We start from the raw sequence: 15,794 nt of genomic DNA, 5'->3' as shown, positions 1-15,794 counted from the left end.
GTCTGTTTCACATTGTGTCTACCGTAGGTAAAATGTATGATCCTTTTGCAATTCTCAGCAATATTCTACAATAAGATAAACAAACATTGGAGTACCAGTGTCAGCTCATGGGAGGAGAAGTCCACACCAGGGGGTTAAAGTGCTTTCTTCTTTGACGAGGGTTTTTGCCTGCTGGTCTCTGTGCAACTGTCTCCTTTCTGTTGTTCCTGATGCAGTGATGGGGTATGCGTTCCTGACCAGGCCCATCATGTATTTGTCATACCAAATAATCTAAAATGCCGAAATGACCATTTAATGGGTATTTTTATTTATAGGTAGCTTACAATTTTTTATATTATTTACATACTCGAGTCATTCATTCTTTCGTCTTCTCTTCTGATGAAAGCAACACGCTGGAACCGACCCACCGATAGAGAGCAAGCTATCCTGTTCATTCAGAATGATTCCCAGAGGCCTTCAAAACACAAGTGCTTCTGAGATACGTATGACCTGCTTTCCTGCTGAAATTTCAACTTGGCTTCACTGTTGACTATGATGTGATTGCTTCTCCAGGGTCTACAGCGACGAGTATGATTGTTTTTATAAGTCAAGGTAAGAGGGATGCCAAGCTCAGGCCGTCAAGTCATGTACTTGGCTTTGCTCATCATGCCGGAGCTGGGAGCAGCAGAGGCAGTAGCCTGATTGCCTAAAAAGAGAGGGTCCAAACAAGCCACCTTGGCGGCAAAGAACGAGTGAATGCAGTGAAGAACAGCAAACAGGTTCGAAAATTCCAGCTCCTGAAAGGGAGAGAGAGGTGGTCATGTGAAATAGAAACCAGCGTCCTGAAAATAAATGGAGAATAACTACACCACTAGATAATAGCCAGAGCTTTTCTTTCAAGTGCAATAAACTTAACTAGAATCAATGACATCTAACTTATGGACACTGTAGGCGTTATTGTTCAATATGTTACTTTCAAATGCATTGCCAATTGACTTCAAAATACAGTGGCCCGAGAGTCAGAAGAACTAAACATTCTTATCACCCATGAGAGTCTTTTCAATATTGATAAATGCTGCATAGAAATATATTTGACCAGATTAAAATTCTACTTTTGACATAGTGTAAGTAAAGAGAAACAGCTTTAAAAGTATTTTTATCTCTTTACACACAATTCAAATGAAAAATTTGGATTGGAATAATTAAGTATTCTTCACTACTATCTAGAATAAGTTGCTGTTTGTCGTAGGACAATGAATATGAAATACTGAGAGCAAGGGGATATGAACGTTTAAGGCACTAGAAGCCAAAGGGTTCACTTCCAAAATATAATGAATGCATTCATTTTAAATTTAATTAATTCTGATTAACATACTTGGTTGTCAAAAAAATGTTAGCCAGGGCCCACTAACTGTTTGGAGTTTTGGAAATATATTTCCCATTTGGGTACTTAAGGAAATGTAGCACCAACCAGTAGCACCAAATGATATATATATTGAAATGAAAATAGAAAGAAGTTACTTCAAACCACAAATGATATCAGCTTAGCTGTAAAATCATGAGTCGGTGCTCAGGATAGGTTTCGAAAGCTGACGTCACAAGTATTTTTATGAAAAACCATCAACAGTCCCATAAAAATGATCTAATTCCAAAAGGATTGAGAGAAGAAGAATAAAAATATGTGCTTGATGAGGTCTATTTGATAAACTTGTCACAGAGAGGATAACTAGAGCATAAGAAACCCTACGGAATTGCTGACGAAACTGACGCTATGTCAATACATAGTAATAAAGGATGCAGAATTGCAAGTAATAGGCACATTGCTGATGGTGTTTTCAATTCATGGTATGTGGCAATGGAAAATAATATAAAGTATTCATTCACTTAGGACATATTGTAATATCTGTCATGTACCAAGGAACTATTTAAATAAAATAGTTCACTTCAGTAGTACTTTCTCGGATATGTAATAGGAGGACAATAGGCCACAATATAGATTCATAGTTCAGTACAATGTGGATGAAATAGCTATGCTGTCAGAGTGATTCCCTCCAAAACTTCAGAATATCTTAGTCAGTTTCCTATGGCAAATGTTAAAACAGCAAAGATCTGGTTTAACTATTTTAAATTCCTAAAATGATTCCAACTCGAAATGATTTTACTCAGTCATTATGATTTCAGGAGCCGTATTTTTAGCAATCTGCTTCATGTTGCCGCGATGTGTTATTGGTCACCTAGCAGGTTTCCTCTGGCCTTAATTCAAGCCCAAAATTCACCCCTTCGTTCTCTGTGTAGCCAGTTTATTTCAGGTGCAGACTTTGAATACGTTCAGCGTCAACCCCTAAAAATCCACCAGCTGTAAAAAGGATGGGAAAGTTCTGGAAAGCATGAGATATGCTTGTATATTATTAAAAAACAAAACAATAAAAAACATACAATTTACACTTGGTGAAGGGGAGAATACTGTTGAGCGTTGCAACTAGGCAAAAATATAACAACTTTTTCTCAAAAATGGTTGTGCCACACTTTATTAGATTGGAGATTATATCTTGGTTGTCAAAAAAGCAAATAGTCTAAATATATAGATATTTGGGGGATGATTAGTATTTTCAGTGATTCGTACCTTGTCAAGTATATGTCAATTATTTGATGCAGACACTGGCATTTTCAAATTTTTACACCTTTTTTTGGATGTGGGTAGGCAGGAAATGATAGGTAATTAGAAGATAAAATAAGAGGCAGAGATGTGTTCAAGTTTGGTCCTTGATTCCAGAGTCAACTCATCTTCCCTCGGGCTCGGTAGTCACCTTTGGTCATCACATCCACTCCTAAGGCTTCGATTTGCATTTCTGTATACACTAGTAACACTCTTTCCCTCATTTCTAATGTAAATTCTGACCTACAGAATTTACCTAGCTACGGAGCGTCCACAGGTGGGTCCACCAAGCTATTTACCATCTCCTTGTAATAGAGCTCTTCTGAGTCCCAGGAATCTCACTAAACAGAATTCTCCTCAAAAGTTAATCATTCATTCATTCAATGAATATTTATTGAGTGCTTACTATGCATCTAGTCTTTTTCTTGGTGAAAAGATAAAGTAGTGAGCAGAACAGACAGAAAAAAATGGTCTAATGGGAGTTACATTTTTGTGGCAAGAGACAACATATAAGGGCATAAACAAGTGAAATATAATATTTCTGAATATAATAATAAGTATACTCCAGAAAATAAGGCATGGAAGAGAGCAGAGTGTGGGAGGGCATGCAGGACAGGGAAATCCATATTGTTCTGGAGGTGAAACCTAACGGGACAAAGGAGTAAACCACCTGGATGTTTGTGAGAGAAACATTCCCGGCAGAAGTCAATTTCAAAGGCCCTGAGACAGAGACATTCTAGGAGAGCTTGAGGAAAGCCAGGGACCATCAGCGCTGGGATGGAGTGAATTATGGAGTAATTAATAGGAAATGAGGTCAAAGATATAACTCAGGCCAGAAACTGTAGTGCAGATGAGCCCTTTATGAGCTTTACTCTGACTGCCATGGAAAACCACTGGAGACTTTTCAGCACAGAGTGACAAGAATTGGTATTGAGTATTAAAATGATAATTCTGGCCACACTGTTGATAATAAACTCTCTGGGAATAAGATTGAAAGAAGGGAAGTTGTAAAGTTTCCAGTTAAAAAATGTGTGGGATTGACAGTAAAATTGAGTCAAGGATGATTCCAAGATCTTTGGTTGAGCATCTGAAAGGAGGATTTTCAAACCATATATCTGATAAGGGCTTACTATCCAAAACGTATAAAGAATTCATATAACTCAACAGCAAAAAAACAATCCGATTAAAGAATGAGCAGAAGATATGAATAGACATTTTTTCAGAGAAGACACGTAGCTAGATGGCCAGCACGTACATGGAAAGATGATTACCATCAGTCATCGTCAGAGAGATGAAAGTCAAGCCCACCGTGAGACAGCACCTCACACCTGTTACAGCCGGAATCACCAGCGCAGTTTGCTGTAGTCTTACAGAAATTGCTGCTAACTGTTTTCAGTACATACCTTGGGATGGGTTTTCCCAACGAACAAGTTCTGAGTCACGTCAAGTAATGACAAGCACTGCAAATATGGGCTTTCCCAGGGAGCTTCCAGATAGATCCAATAATTACTATTTTTATAATCAAATAGTTAACTTTTCAGGTCAAAATTCAGTTTATTTTTTTCCATTTTCAAATGCTTTCATGACTTTTGTAATTTTGCTTTTTTTTTTTATTATGAGATGATAACACCAGACCTGATTATTTTGAGTTACTTTACCTCCTTGGAAAATGCTTTCAAGTGTATCTTTATTCTTAAAATTCTGATTTTCAAAATGTTTTTACTTATATTAAATACAATTACATTTCTTCTATAGATAAATGGTGACTTTTGGCAAAAAGGAAGAAAAATGCATCATACCATGGACAGATTCCCTTTAACAGCTACTTGTTTTGGAGGTGGTTAATATATTTGTTTTACCTAAAAAATGCCAGTTTAAGTTTTCTAGTTTACCAAGTTAGAGAATAATTTGGATTCTTTTTTTTTTTTTTTTTTGCTGTACGCAGGCCTCTCACTGTTGTGGCCTCTCCCGTTGCGGAGCACAAGGCTCCGGAAGCGCAGGCTCAGCGGCCATGGCTCACGGGCCCAGCCGCTCCGCAGCATGTGGGATCTTCCTGGACCAGGACACGAACCCATATCCCCTGCATCGGCAGGCGGACTCTCAACCACTGCGCCACCAGGGAAGCCCAATAATTTGGATTCTTAACACACATGGGTAAATAAAAGTCAATATCCTTATGGAGAATATAAGAGGCTTGAAAAATAAATTATGTATAAGGAGAAAAAACCTTCTCAGTGAGAAATAAACATGATTCAGAACCCTCATGATTCCCAGGAGTTTAGGAGCTCTCTTAAAGGTAGAGGAATCTCCTGTCCAGAGTTCTCCTTTATCACATATTACTTTTCCTAATCCAATCGTTTGAAATAAAATTTTAGATGAAATAAGTGGTATATAACACGCAGACACACACACACAGACACACACACACAATTACTAATTTCCCCGATTTATTTCCAGCTGCTCCAGTTTCTTCTATACTATGAGGCATCACCAAACAGGATTGATGAAGGACCTGCATTACCAAGCAGGAGCGTGCCCTGTCCTCATTTTTCTTCCCCATGATCTAAACAGCTGGGGCTCTGGAGAGTTTGCAGTGAAAGCAAAAAGGTCTTGGCGTTTTAGAAAACCTTTGGTTCCAGATGCCAAAAAGAGTCAGAAACTGTGACAAGCAGGATAAGTAGGAAGCCGATCCTTCATCTTTTATGCAGAGGGAGCTCCTTCATCCTCAATACCTGCCCGGTTTTGTGAATATTAAACGTCCTAATTTATGAGACCTCAATTGCCAAACAGGAATTTGCTTAGATGACTGGTTATTTTCTTCCAAAAGGCGAATTTCAGCACATCATGAATTCTTCAGTGGGATCTTTGACAGATGCTTACTGAGCATACAAAATGTTCCATTCACAGTGTTATATATTCAGTTTTTACCTTCAAACCAGGGAACATACTGTCCCAAGAGCAACCCTTTTAGGCAGACACTTATCCACAATTTATAATGAGAAAATGAAGATTTATAGAGAATAGCTGGAAAGTAGCCTTACTGGAACTCAATCCTCAATTTCTGATTTAAGTCTTACTAAACCTTATATTGTGCAAGAAGGTCTCTTATGGCAGCTTGAAGTCTCTGAGGCCATGGAGATTGGGGGCAGGAAAGGGTTTTGGGGAAGAAGTCCATTTAGAAATGTTTCCAAACTCTGCATGGTTCCACTAAATAAAAAAGCAATTTTCTTTTTCTTTCTCTTATTGTACAAAAAGCACTGCCTTGGCTGCCAGACCTCAAATCCAGTAATTTAGGATTAATATGCTGTACACACTAGTTTAGGAAGTATTATAACAGTGTTTTCATGGGGGGAGTGGTCATGAATTTCAATGAATACAGCGACAACAATGCTTTTAGAAGGCAGCCTGTTTTGAAGTCAGGGGATTGTCTAGCCATATTATCAAATTACAATTTTAAAATGGATATACCTAAAGATAATAAATGTTAAAACTAACAAACAAAAACTGTATTTTTTACCTGGAAAATTTAGCTATGGACACAACTATGAGTATATGGTAGTAATCCTTGATGTACTAGTACCTATACTCACAACATCAATTAAGCACTTTTTAAAAAGTACCCAATACAGTAAAATGAGCTTTTTAATAAATTGTCAAATAACTACAATATTACTCATGATTTCAATTGGGAACCATTCCCCTGTTCTACTAGGAAAGTTCTGGGAAGTTTAATGAGGCTTTGGAAAACAGATGGGAAATTTATTAAGCTTTCTGAGTAACGAAGTGAGAATTTATGAATTTCTACTTTCAGAGAAAAAAAATATAACAGGCTTTTGTATTATAACATTGTCCTTCTATAGCCATGAAACAACAAAAGCAACAACAACAACAAAAAAGTATGTTCCCCCAACTCCCCTCTTTTTTCAGTATTTCTGAGACTTTTCACAACCAAAAATTTAAACGCTACTTAGAACTTTTAATCTTGTAATACATATGGCAACTCAAACACTCATATTCCCCAAACAAACAATATCTCTTGTTCAATAAACTCTGGTTGTAATGTATTTGCCTTGTAACCGGGAATGTATTAATGTACTATTAGAGCGTGTTTTATTTAAAGTTGTCTACTTATCACATATAGCAAGATCTGAGTCCATTTGCTAAATCACTTTATCACTTTAAAAATCATTTTTAAAAGAAAAGAAACCCTGCAACAGTGTCCATATTTAAAACATTGGCTCAAGTTTTCTTTTGTAAAGCTTTATTTTGATATTTTAGACATATACCACTGTATGTATTTAAGGTGCATGACTTGATGTTCTGATATACGTATACATTGTAAAAAGTGTAGCACAGTCAGGCTAATTTACATACCGTCACCTCTATAACTACTATCGTGTGTGTTGGGGGTGGTTTATTTACCATCTATCCTCGCTGCAAGTTTCAAGTATTCAATATTGTTACATACAATCATCACATTATACGTTAGCTCTCTATTAATCTTATCTAACTGAAGCTTTGTTCCCTTGGACCAACATCACTCCATTTCCCTCCCCCTCCCCCGAGTCCCTGGCAACCCCCACTCTACTCTTTGCTTCTGAACGTGACTATTTCAGATGCTACATGTAAGTGAGATCACGCTGTACTTCTCTTTCTGTGTCTTGCTTATTTTGCTTAGCATAATATACTCCAGCTCCACCCATGTCAGAAATAACAAGATGTCCTCTTTCTGTAAGGTTGAATAATATTCCATTTTATGTGTATGCACATACCTCTATCCCTATGTATCTATGTACCTATCCATCTACCTGATCTATTTTCTTTATCCATTCATCTATTAAAGGACATTTAGGGTTTTTGCCATGTCTTGACTATTGTGAATACTGCTGTAATGAACATGGAGGTGCAGATATATTTTCAAGATACAGATTTCATTTTATTTGGAAATATACCCAGAAGTAGAATTGCTGGATAATGTGGCAATCTTATTTAATTATTTTGAGGAATATTCATATTGTTTTCCATAAGAGTTGTACCAATTTACATTCCCGCCAGCAGTACACAGGGTTCCCTTCTTCACATCCTTGCCAACATTGTTATCCTTTGTCCTTTTGATAATAGTCGCCCTAATTGGTGTAAGGTGATATCTCATTGTGGTTTTGATTTGCATTTCCCTGAGAACTAGAAACATTGAGCAACTTCTCGTATATTTGTTAGTTATTTAAGTTTCTTTTTTTGAGAAGTGTCTCTTAGACCCTTTGCTTGTTTTTAACTGAGTTATTTGTAATTTTGGTATTCAGATGTATGAGTTCCTTATATATTTTTGAAATTAACTCATTATTGGATATGTGGCTTGCAAATAATAATTTTTCCCATTCTGTAGAGTGCCTTTTTATTTTTTTTAAAAATTATTTTCTTTGCTGTGCAAAGCTTTTTAATTTAATATAGTACCACTTACCCACTTTGGCTTTTGTTGCCTATTCTTTTGGAGTCATAGCCAAAATATTATTGGCAAGACCAATGTCAAGAAGGTTTTCCCCTATGTTTTCTCCTAGGAGTTTTATGGTATCAGGTATTATATTTAAGTCTTTAATTCATTTTAAGTTGATTTTTATGTATGGTGTGAGATAGTGGTCCAATTTCCTTCTTTTGCATGTAGCTGTCCAGTTTTTCCAGCATCATTTTTTACAGACACTGTCCTCTCATTGTGTGTTCTTGGAACCTTTGTCAATGATCAGTTGGCCATAAATGCGTGGATTTATTTCTGGAATCTCTATTCTGTTCCATTGGTCTATATGTCTATATTTATACCTGTACCATACTGTTTTGATTACTATAGCTTTGTAATACAATTTTAAGTTAGGAAGTGTGATGCCTCCAGCTTTGTTCTTCTTGCTCAAGATTGCTTTAGCTATTTGGGGTCTTTTGCAATTCCATATGAATTTAGGATATTTTCTATTTCTGGAAAAATTATCATTATGTTTGATAGGTATTTCACTGAATCTATAGATCACCTTGGGTAATGTGGATATTTTAGCAATATTAATTATTCCATTTCATGAACATGGGCTGTCTTTCCATTTATTTGTGTCTTTTAAAATTTCCTTCATCAATGTTTTATAAACTTCATTGTACAAGTCTTTCACCTTTTAAAGTTAATTCCTAAGTAATTTATTCTTTTTTGTTGCTATTGTGCATGGGATCGTTTTCTTAACTTCCCTTTCAGATAGTTCCTTGTTAGTGCATAGCGATGCCACGGACTTTTATATGTCAATTTTGTATCCTATGACTTTGTAAAATTTGTTTATTAGTTATAACAATTTTTATGGTGTCTTTAGGTTTTTTAATATATATATATGATAATGTCATCTGCAAACAGAAATAATTTTACTTCTTTCTTTCCAATTTGGATGCCTTTTATTTCCTTTTCTTGCCGAATTGCTCTGGCTAGCACTTTCAATACTATGTTGAATAGTAGTGACATGAGTGGGCATCCTTGCCTTGTTCCAGATCTTAGAAGAAACAGTTTCAGTTTTTCCCTATTGAATATGATGTTAGTTGTGGGTTTTTCAAATATAGCCTTATTGTGTTGAGGGATGTTTCTTCTGTACCTATTTTGTTGAGACTTCTTATCATGAAAGGATGTTGAATTTTATCAAATGCTTTTCTGCATTTATTGAAATATTTTTTTTTATCTTTTATTCTGTTAATGTGGTGTATCACATTGATTGATTTTTATATGTTGAACCATACTTATATCCTGGGCATAAATTCCAGTTGGATATGTTACATAATTCTTTTAATATGCTTTCAAATTTGACTTGCTAATATTTCATCAAGGAGTTTTCTATCAGTGTTCATCAGGGATACTGGCCTGTAGTTTTCTTTTCTAATGCTGTCCTTGTCTGGATTTGGAATCAGGGTGATGCTGGCTTCATAACTTCATTTTAGGAGTGTTTTATATATTTTAGAAGGGTTTAAGAAAGTTTGGTATTAACTCTTATTTGAATGTTTTTTAGAGTTGACCTATGCAGCATTTCGGTCCTGGGCTTTTCTTTTTGGAAAGTTTGGCTTACTATTTGTAATCCTTGTTTGTTATTATTCTGTTCAGACTTTCTATTTCTTCTTGATTCAGTATTTAGTTTTTATGTCTCTAGGAATTTATCAGTTTCTTCCCGGTTATCCAATTTGTTGGTGTATCCTTTTTTATTTCTGTGTTATCCATTGTAATGTCTCCTCTTTCATTTCTGAATTTATTTATTTGAGTATATCTCTTTTTTCTTTATCTAAGAGTTTTTAAATTTTGTTTTTCTTTTAAAAAAACTACAACTCTTAGATTTACTGAAAGTGGGATATTGAAGTCTCCTACTATTGCTGTGTTTCTGTCAATTTTTCCCTTCAGATCTGTCAATATTTTTATATATTAGGTGCTCTGATGTTGGATGCATATATATTTACGATCATTGTAACTTTTTGTTGAATTGACCCTTTTTTTCATTATATAATGCCCTTCTCTCTCTTTGGAAAATTTTTGTTTTAAAGTCTATTTTGTCTTATACAAGTATAGTATCTGAGATAAGGTCATATCTTGGACTGTAAGAAAAAGAAAAAAAAAGTGAAATCATATGGAGTATGTTCTCTGACTAACTGTATCAGACTAGTAATCAATTCTATAAATATAACAAAAATCCCCAGATACTTAGAACATAGACATCACACTTCTAAAAAGAAAATCCACCTGTCAAAGAGGAAGCCTTGAGGGAAATTAAAAACACATTGAATTGAATGAAAACAGAAATACAATATATCAAAATTTGTGGAATGCAGTGAATGCAGTACTAAGAAGGAAATTATAGAATTAAATGTTTATGTTAGAAACAAGGAAGTTTCAAGTTAACAATTTAAAAATCCCACCGTGTGAAATCAGAAACAGAAGAGCAATATAAATCCAAAGCAACCAAAAAGAAGTAAATAAGATAAGAGCAGAATTCATTAAACTGATCACAGAACTCAACGGAGAAAATAAATGAGAAAGTAATCCTGGTTCTTTGAATAGTCTCTAGCAAGCCTGACAGAAAAAGAGAGAGAAGGCATCAATTACTAGTATCAGGAATGACTCAGGGGTGTCATAACAGAATCTGCAGACTTCAAAGTGACAATAAGGAAATACTATGGAAAAGTCCACACACACAAATTTGACAACTTAGATAAAATTAATGAAGACCTTGGAAAGTAAAAATTACCACAAGTCATCTGATAAGAATAGATCATTTGAATAGCTATTTACTAAGTAAGTTAAATTCTTAATTTTTAAAAATCCCCAAAATGAAATCTCCTGGCCCAGATGGTTCCACTAGAGAGTTCTACTAAACCTTAAGGAAAGAATCAACAATCTGTATATCTTCTTTGCAGAAATGTCTATTTAGGTCTTCTGCCCAGTTTTGGATTGGGTTGTTTGTTTTTTTGATATTGAGCTGCATGAGCTGCTTGTAAATTTTGGAGATTAATCCTTTGTCAGTTGCTTCATTTGCAAATATTTTCTCCCATTCTGAGGGTTGTCTTTTGGTCTTGTTTATGGTTTCCTTTGCTGTGCAAAAGCTTTTAAGTTTCATTAGGTCCCATTTGTTTATTTTTGGTTTTACTTCCATTTCCCTAGGAGGTGGGTCAAAAAGGATCTTGCTGTGATTTATGTCATAGAGTGTTCTGCCTATGTTTTCCTCTAAGAGTTTGATAGTGTCTGGCCTTATATTTAAGTCTTTAATCCATTCTGAGTTAGATATTTCTCCAAAGAAGATATACAGATCGCCAACAAACACATGAAAGAATGCTCAACATCATTAATCATTAGAGAAATGCAAATCAAAACTACAAAGAGATATCTCACACCGGTCAGAATGGCCATCATCAAAAAATCTAGAAACAATAAATGCTGGAGAGGGTGTGGAGAAAAGGGAACCCTCTTGCACTGTTGGTGGGAATGTAAATTACTACAGCCACTGTGGAGAACAGTATGGAGGTTCTTTAAGACACTAAAAATAGAACTACCATACGACCCAGCAATCCCACTACTGGGCATATACCTTGAGAAAACCATAATTCAAAAAGAGTCATGTACCACAATGTTCATTGCAGCTCTATTTACAATAGCCAGGACATGGAAGCAACCTAAGTGTCCATCAACAGAGGAATGGATAAAGAAGATGTGGCACATATATACAATAGAATATTACTCAGCCATAAAAAGAAATGAAATTGAGTTATTTGTAGTGAGGTGGATGGACCTAGAGTCTGTCATACAGAGTGAAGTAAGTCAGAAAGAGAAAAAGAAATACTGTATGCTAACACATATATATGGAATCTAAGAAAAAAAAAAAGGTCATGAAGAACTAGGGGCAAGATGGGAATAAAGACACAGACCTACTAGAGAATGGACTTGAGGACACAGGGAGGGGGAAGGGTAAGCTGGGAGGAAGTGAGAGAGTGGCATGGACATATATACACTACCAAATGTGAAATAAATAGCTAGTGGGAAGCAGCCGCATAGCACAGGGAGATCAGCTCGGTGCTTTGTGATCATCTAGAGGGGTGGGATAGGCAGGGTGGGAGGGAGGGATATGCAAGAAGGAAGAGATATAAGGATATATGCATATGTATAACTGATTCACTTTGTTATAAAGCAGAAACTAACACATCATTGTAAAGCAATTATACTCCAATAAAGATGTTAAAAAAAAAGAATCAACAAAAATAGTACACAGTATCTTCCAGAAAGTAAAAGAGGAGGAATATTTTCAACTCATTTTATAAAGACAGTTTGTCCCAATACCAAAACCAGGCAAAGACAGTACCAAACAAAGCAAAATAAAATAAGCAAAAAACAACAACAAAAGAACCTACAGACCAAATCTCTCATAGATGTAAAAGCAAAAATCCTTAAAATTTTGAGAAATAAAATTCAGCAATATATATAAAAATTGCACATCACTAAGTACGGTTTATTCCTGAAATGTAAGACAGGGTCAGTATTTGGAAATCAATGAACATAAACCACTACATTAACAAGCTAAGCAAGAAAGTTGACATTGTCGTATTAATTGATACCCATTCATGGTAAAAACTTTCAGAAAAATGGATATAGAGGGGACCTAACTCAACCTGAGAAAAAAATTTCTATTAGACCGCTAAATTTAACATCATACTTAATGGTGAAAAGCTAAATGACTTTCCCCTAAAATAAGGAAGAAATGAAGAATGTCTGCACTCATCACTGGTATTCAATATGGTATTTAAATTTGTAGGCAGCAAAATAGGCAAGAAAAAGATCGTAATGTGATACGGATCTGAAAAAAGGAACATATCTCTCCTGATTTGCTTAATAATCTGTGTAAATAAATGCAAAGAATTTAAAAAATCGAAAATAGAAACAAAAGACCTAGAACTAAGTGCATATATATATATATATATATATATATATATATATATATATACGTGTGTGTGTGTGTGTGTGTGTGTGTGTGTGTATATATACATATATACAGGATTCAGGATGCAATGTAAATATATAAACATTAATTATATTGCTACATAGTAGCATTAATAGTTGAAAGATAAAAATTTCAAAATATCATTTACATTCCCTCAAAAAAAGAAGAAATGATTTACCTAAATGCCAATCTAACAAAACATGCATAGGATTTTTATGATGAAAACTACACAATACTGAAGAAATAAATCAAAAGGGCAAAAAATAGAAAAATATTCTGTTTTCATTGCTTTAAGAAATCAACATAGTAAAGACGTCAGTTCTCCTGAAATTGATATATAGATTATGCCATCCCTACCGAAGGGGCAGTGACATTATTCATGGATATAGAGAAGGTAATTGTAAAATGTCTGGGGAAATACAAAGCAACTAGAACAGCTAACGCATTCTGAAAAGTAACAGTAAAGTGGACAGAATCGTCCATTTCAAGGATTATTATATAGCTACTCTATCCAAGAACGTGTAACACTGGCAAAGAGACAGATGCAAGAAGCAGCACCACAGAGGTAGAACCAAGTAATTTTCAATGAAGCTGCTGAAATAATTCAGTAGAAGAAGAACGGTCTTTACAGCAAACGATGCTGCTGTAACTGGATAACCACAGGCAAAACAGAGGTCAGCCAAGCCCCACAACTTACAGAAGGAAAATGAACTCAGACGTGCCATATATTTAACTGTAAATGGAAAGCTTATAAGACATTTTGAAAATAGCATAGGAGAGAACCTTTGGCACCTGTGACGTGCTGAAGAATTTTTGACATGACACCAGAATTATAATTTTTAAGAGAAAGAGCTGATAAATGGGGTTTGTAAAATTTTTTTAAATTTTTCTGCAAGATACCCTGTTAAAAAGATGAAAGATAAATTACAAAATGAAAGAAAATATTTGCAAACAACACGTCTAACAAATCCTCATATACAAAATACATAATAACTCATAAAACTCTAAGTCAAACAAATCACAAAATACAATTCGAAAACAGGCAAAAAACGGGAAAAGACATTTCATCAAAGGGAACATATAGAGAGAGAAAATAGTCATGTAAAATGTTATTCATCATTGCTAGCCTTTAGGGAAATGCAAATTAAGACTATGATGAGAACTGCTAAAATAAAAAGTAGTGACCATTTCAAATGCTGGTGAGGATGTAGAGAGACTGGGTTTCTCATACATTGCTGGTGGGAATGTAAAATGTCACCACTACTTTGAAAAGCAGTTTGGCATTTTCCTGAAAACTAAATAAACATTTTCCATATGACTGAGCAACTGCCCTCCTGGGCATTTATCCCAGAGAAATGAAATGTCATGTCTACATAGAAGCGGGTACGCTATTATTCATAGGAGCAATAACTAAACACTGCAGTCAAATATCCCTCAACAGATAAATGGTTAAACAAAACGAGGTCCATATTCCATATTCCACATCATGGAATACTACTTAGCAATAAAAAGGGACAAACGATCAATATGCCTACATAGGGCATTATGCTCAGTGAAAAAAGCCAATCTCAGAATTTCACACAGTGTACGTTTAATCTATACAATATTCTCAAAATGACAAAATTATAGAAATGAAAACAGATTAGTGGCTTCTAGGAACTAAGAATGGTGGGAGTGAGGGGTGTGTATAAAGGGCAGCATGAGGAAGATGGTTGTGTATTTGATTGTGGATATGGGCGCACAAATTTACACATGCTATAACTGATGTGAAATATACACATATTGTGTCAATGTTAAAATTCCTGCTTTTTATATTATACTATAGTTACATGAGGTTTACCCACTCAGGGAAACTGGATGAAGGGTACAGAGAACATCTTCTAGTTTTATAACTTCCTGTGAGTTGGAAGAGTTCACAAACACTTTTACATCCATATGGCCTTTAGGTTTGGCCTTGGTAACTGTGTTTACTTCTCCCAGAAGACATTTTTCTAACATGTTTTAAAATAAATATTTCTACAGCATTTTAGTTATGTTGCAGGAAAGTATAAATAAAACCAAGATTTTAAAAAATGAACGAAAGGAAATAATAGTTAATCAGAATAAACGATTCAGCACACTGCTACACAAAGTAAATTCCAAATACTTCTTATCTTCCAACCTCCATCCATTCAGATTATGACTACCTAATTTTGTTTGCCTAAATGAAAAAGAGACTGGGGAGAGTGACTCAATAATGTACCAGGAAATATTAAATGAAGTGAAACACAGACAGTTATTACTTGCCTGATCCCAGGCAAGCATCAGGTTAAGCCTAAGGATTATATGTTGTAAGACACACTCCTTGTGCTTAAAAGTTCTTGACCTAGTGAAGGAGGCAGGCTAGTGAACAATGACCACACAGAGTGGACACCAATGTTACAACATACATAAATTAAGGGGAATTATATTATGAATATTCAGGAGAAGCTCCTGTGCCTGACTTGGAGAGGGGGACACAGGCCAAATTTCCCACATTAAAATTATAAAAATTAATAGAAATGAACAAAACACAGAGACTGTCCAAAGCATGTGAAAAATGACACAAATTTGGGGTATGGTTATAAACTTGAATTTCTTAAATGTGGGAAGGACAGTCTATATATGTTAAGTAATCACCTTTACTAACTTCTCTC

At 35.1% G+C, this 15,794-nt stretch overlaps 1 protein-coding gene across 2 annotated transcripts in view; it reads right to left on the bottom strand.

The window, feature by feature from the left end:
- Positions 1–617: 617 nt before the first annotated feature.
- SNTG1 (syntrophin gamma 1) overlaps positions 618–15,794 on the bottom strand; it is a 202,667-nt gene continuing 187,490 nt past the window's right edge. For both annotated transcript variants that reach the window (XM_060128054.1, XM_060128055.1), the window contains one exon: positions 618–776. In XM_060128054.1, the coding sequence (XP_059984037.1) occupies positions 618–776 (159 nt within the window). The remainder of the gene's footprint in view (positions 777–15,794) is intronic.

The sequence above is a fragment of the Lagenorhynchus albirostris genome, chromosome 17 (genome assembly GCF_949774975.1).
Source record: "Lagenorhynchus albirostris chromosome 17, mLagAlb1.1, whole genome shotgun sequence".
NCBI lineage: Eukaryota > Metazoa > Chordata > Mammalia > Artiodactyla > Delphinidae > Lagenorhynchus > Lagenorhynchus albirostris.
This window is presented reverse-complemented; position numbering and strand designations above follow the sequence as displayed.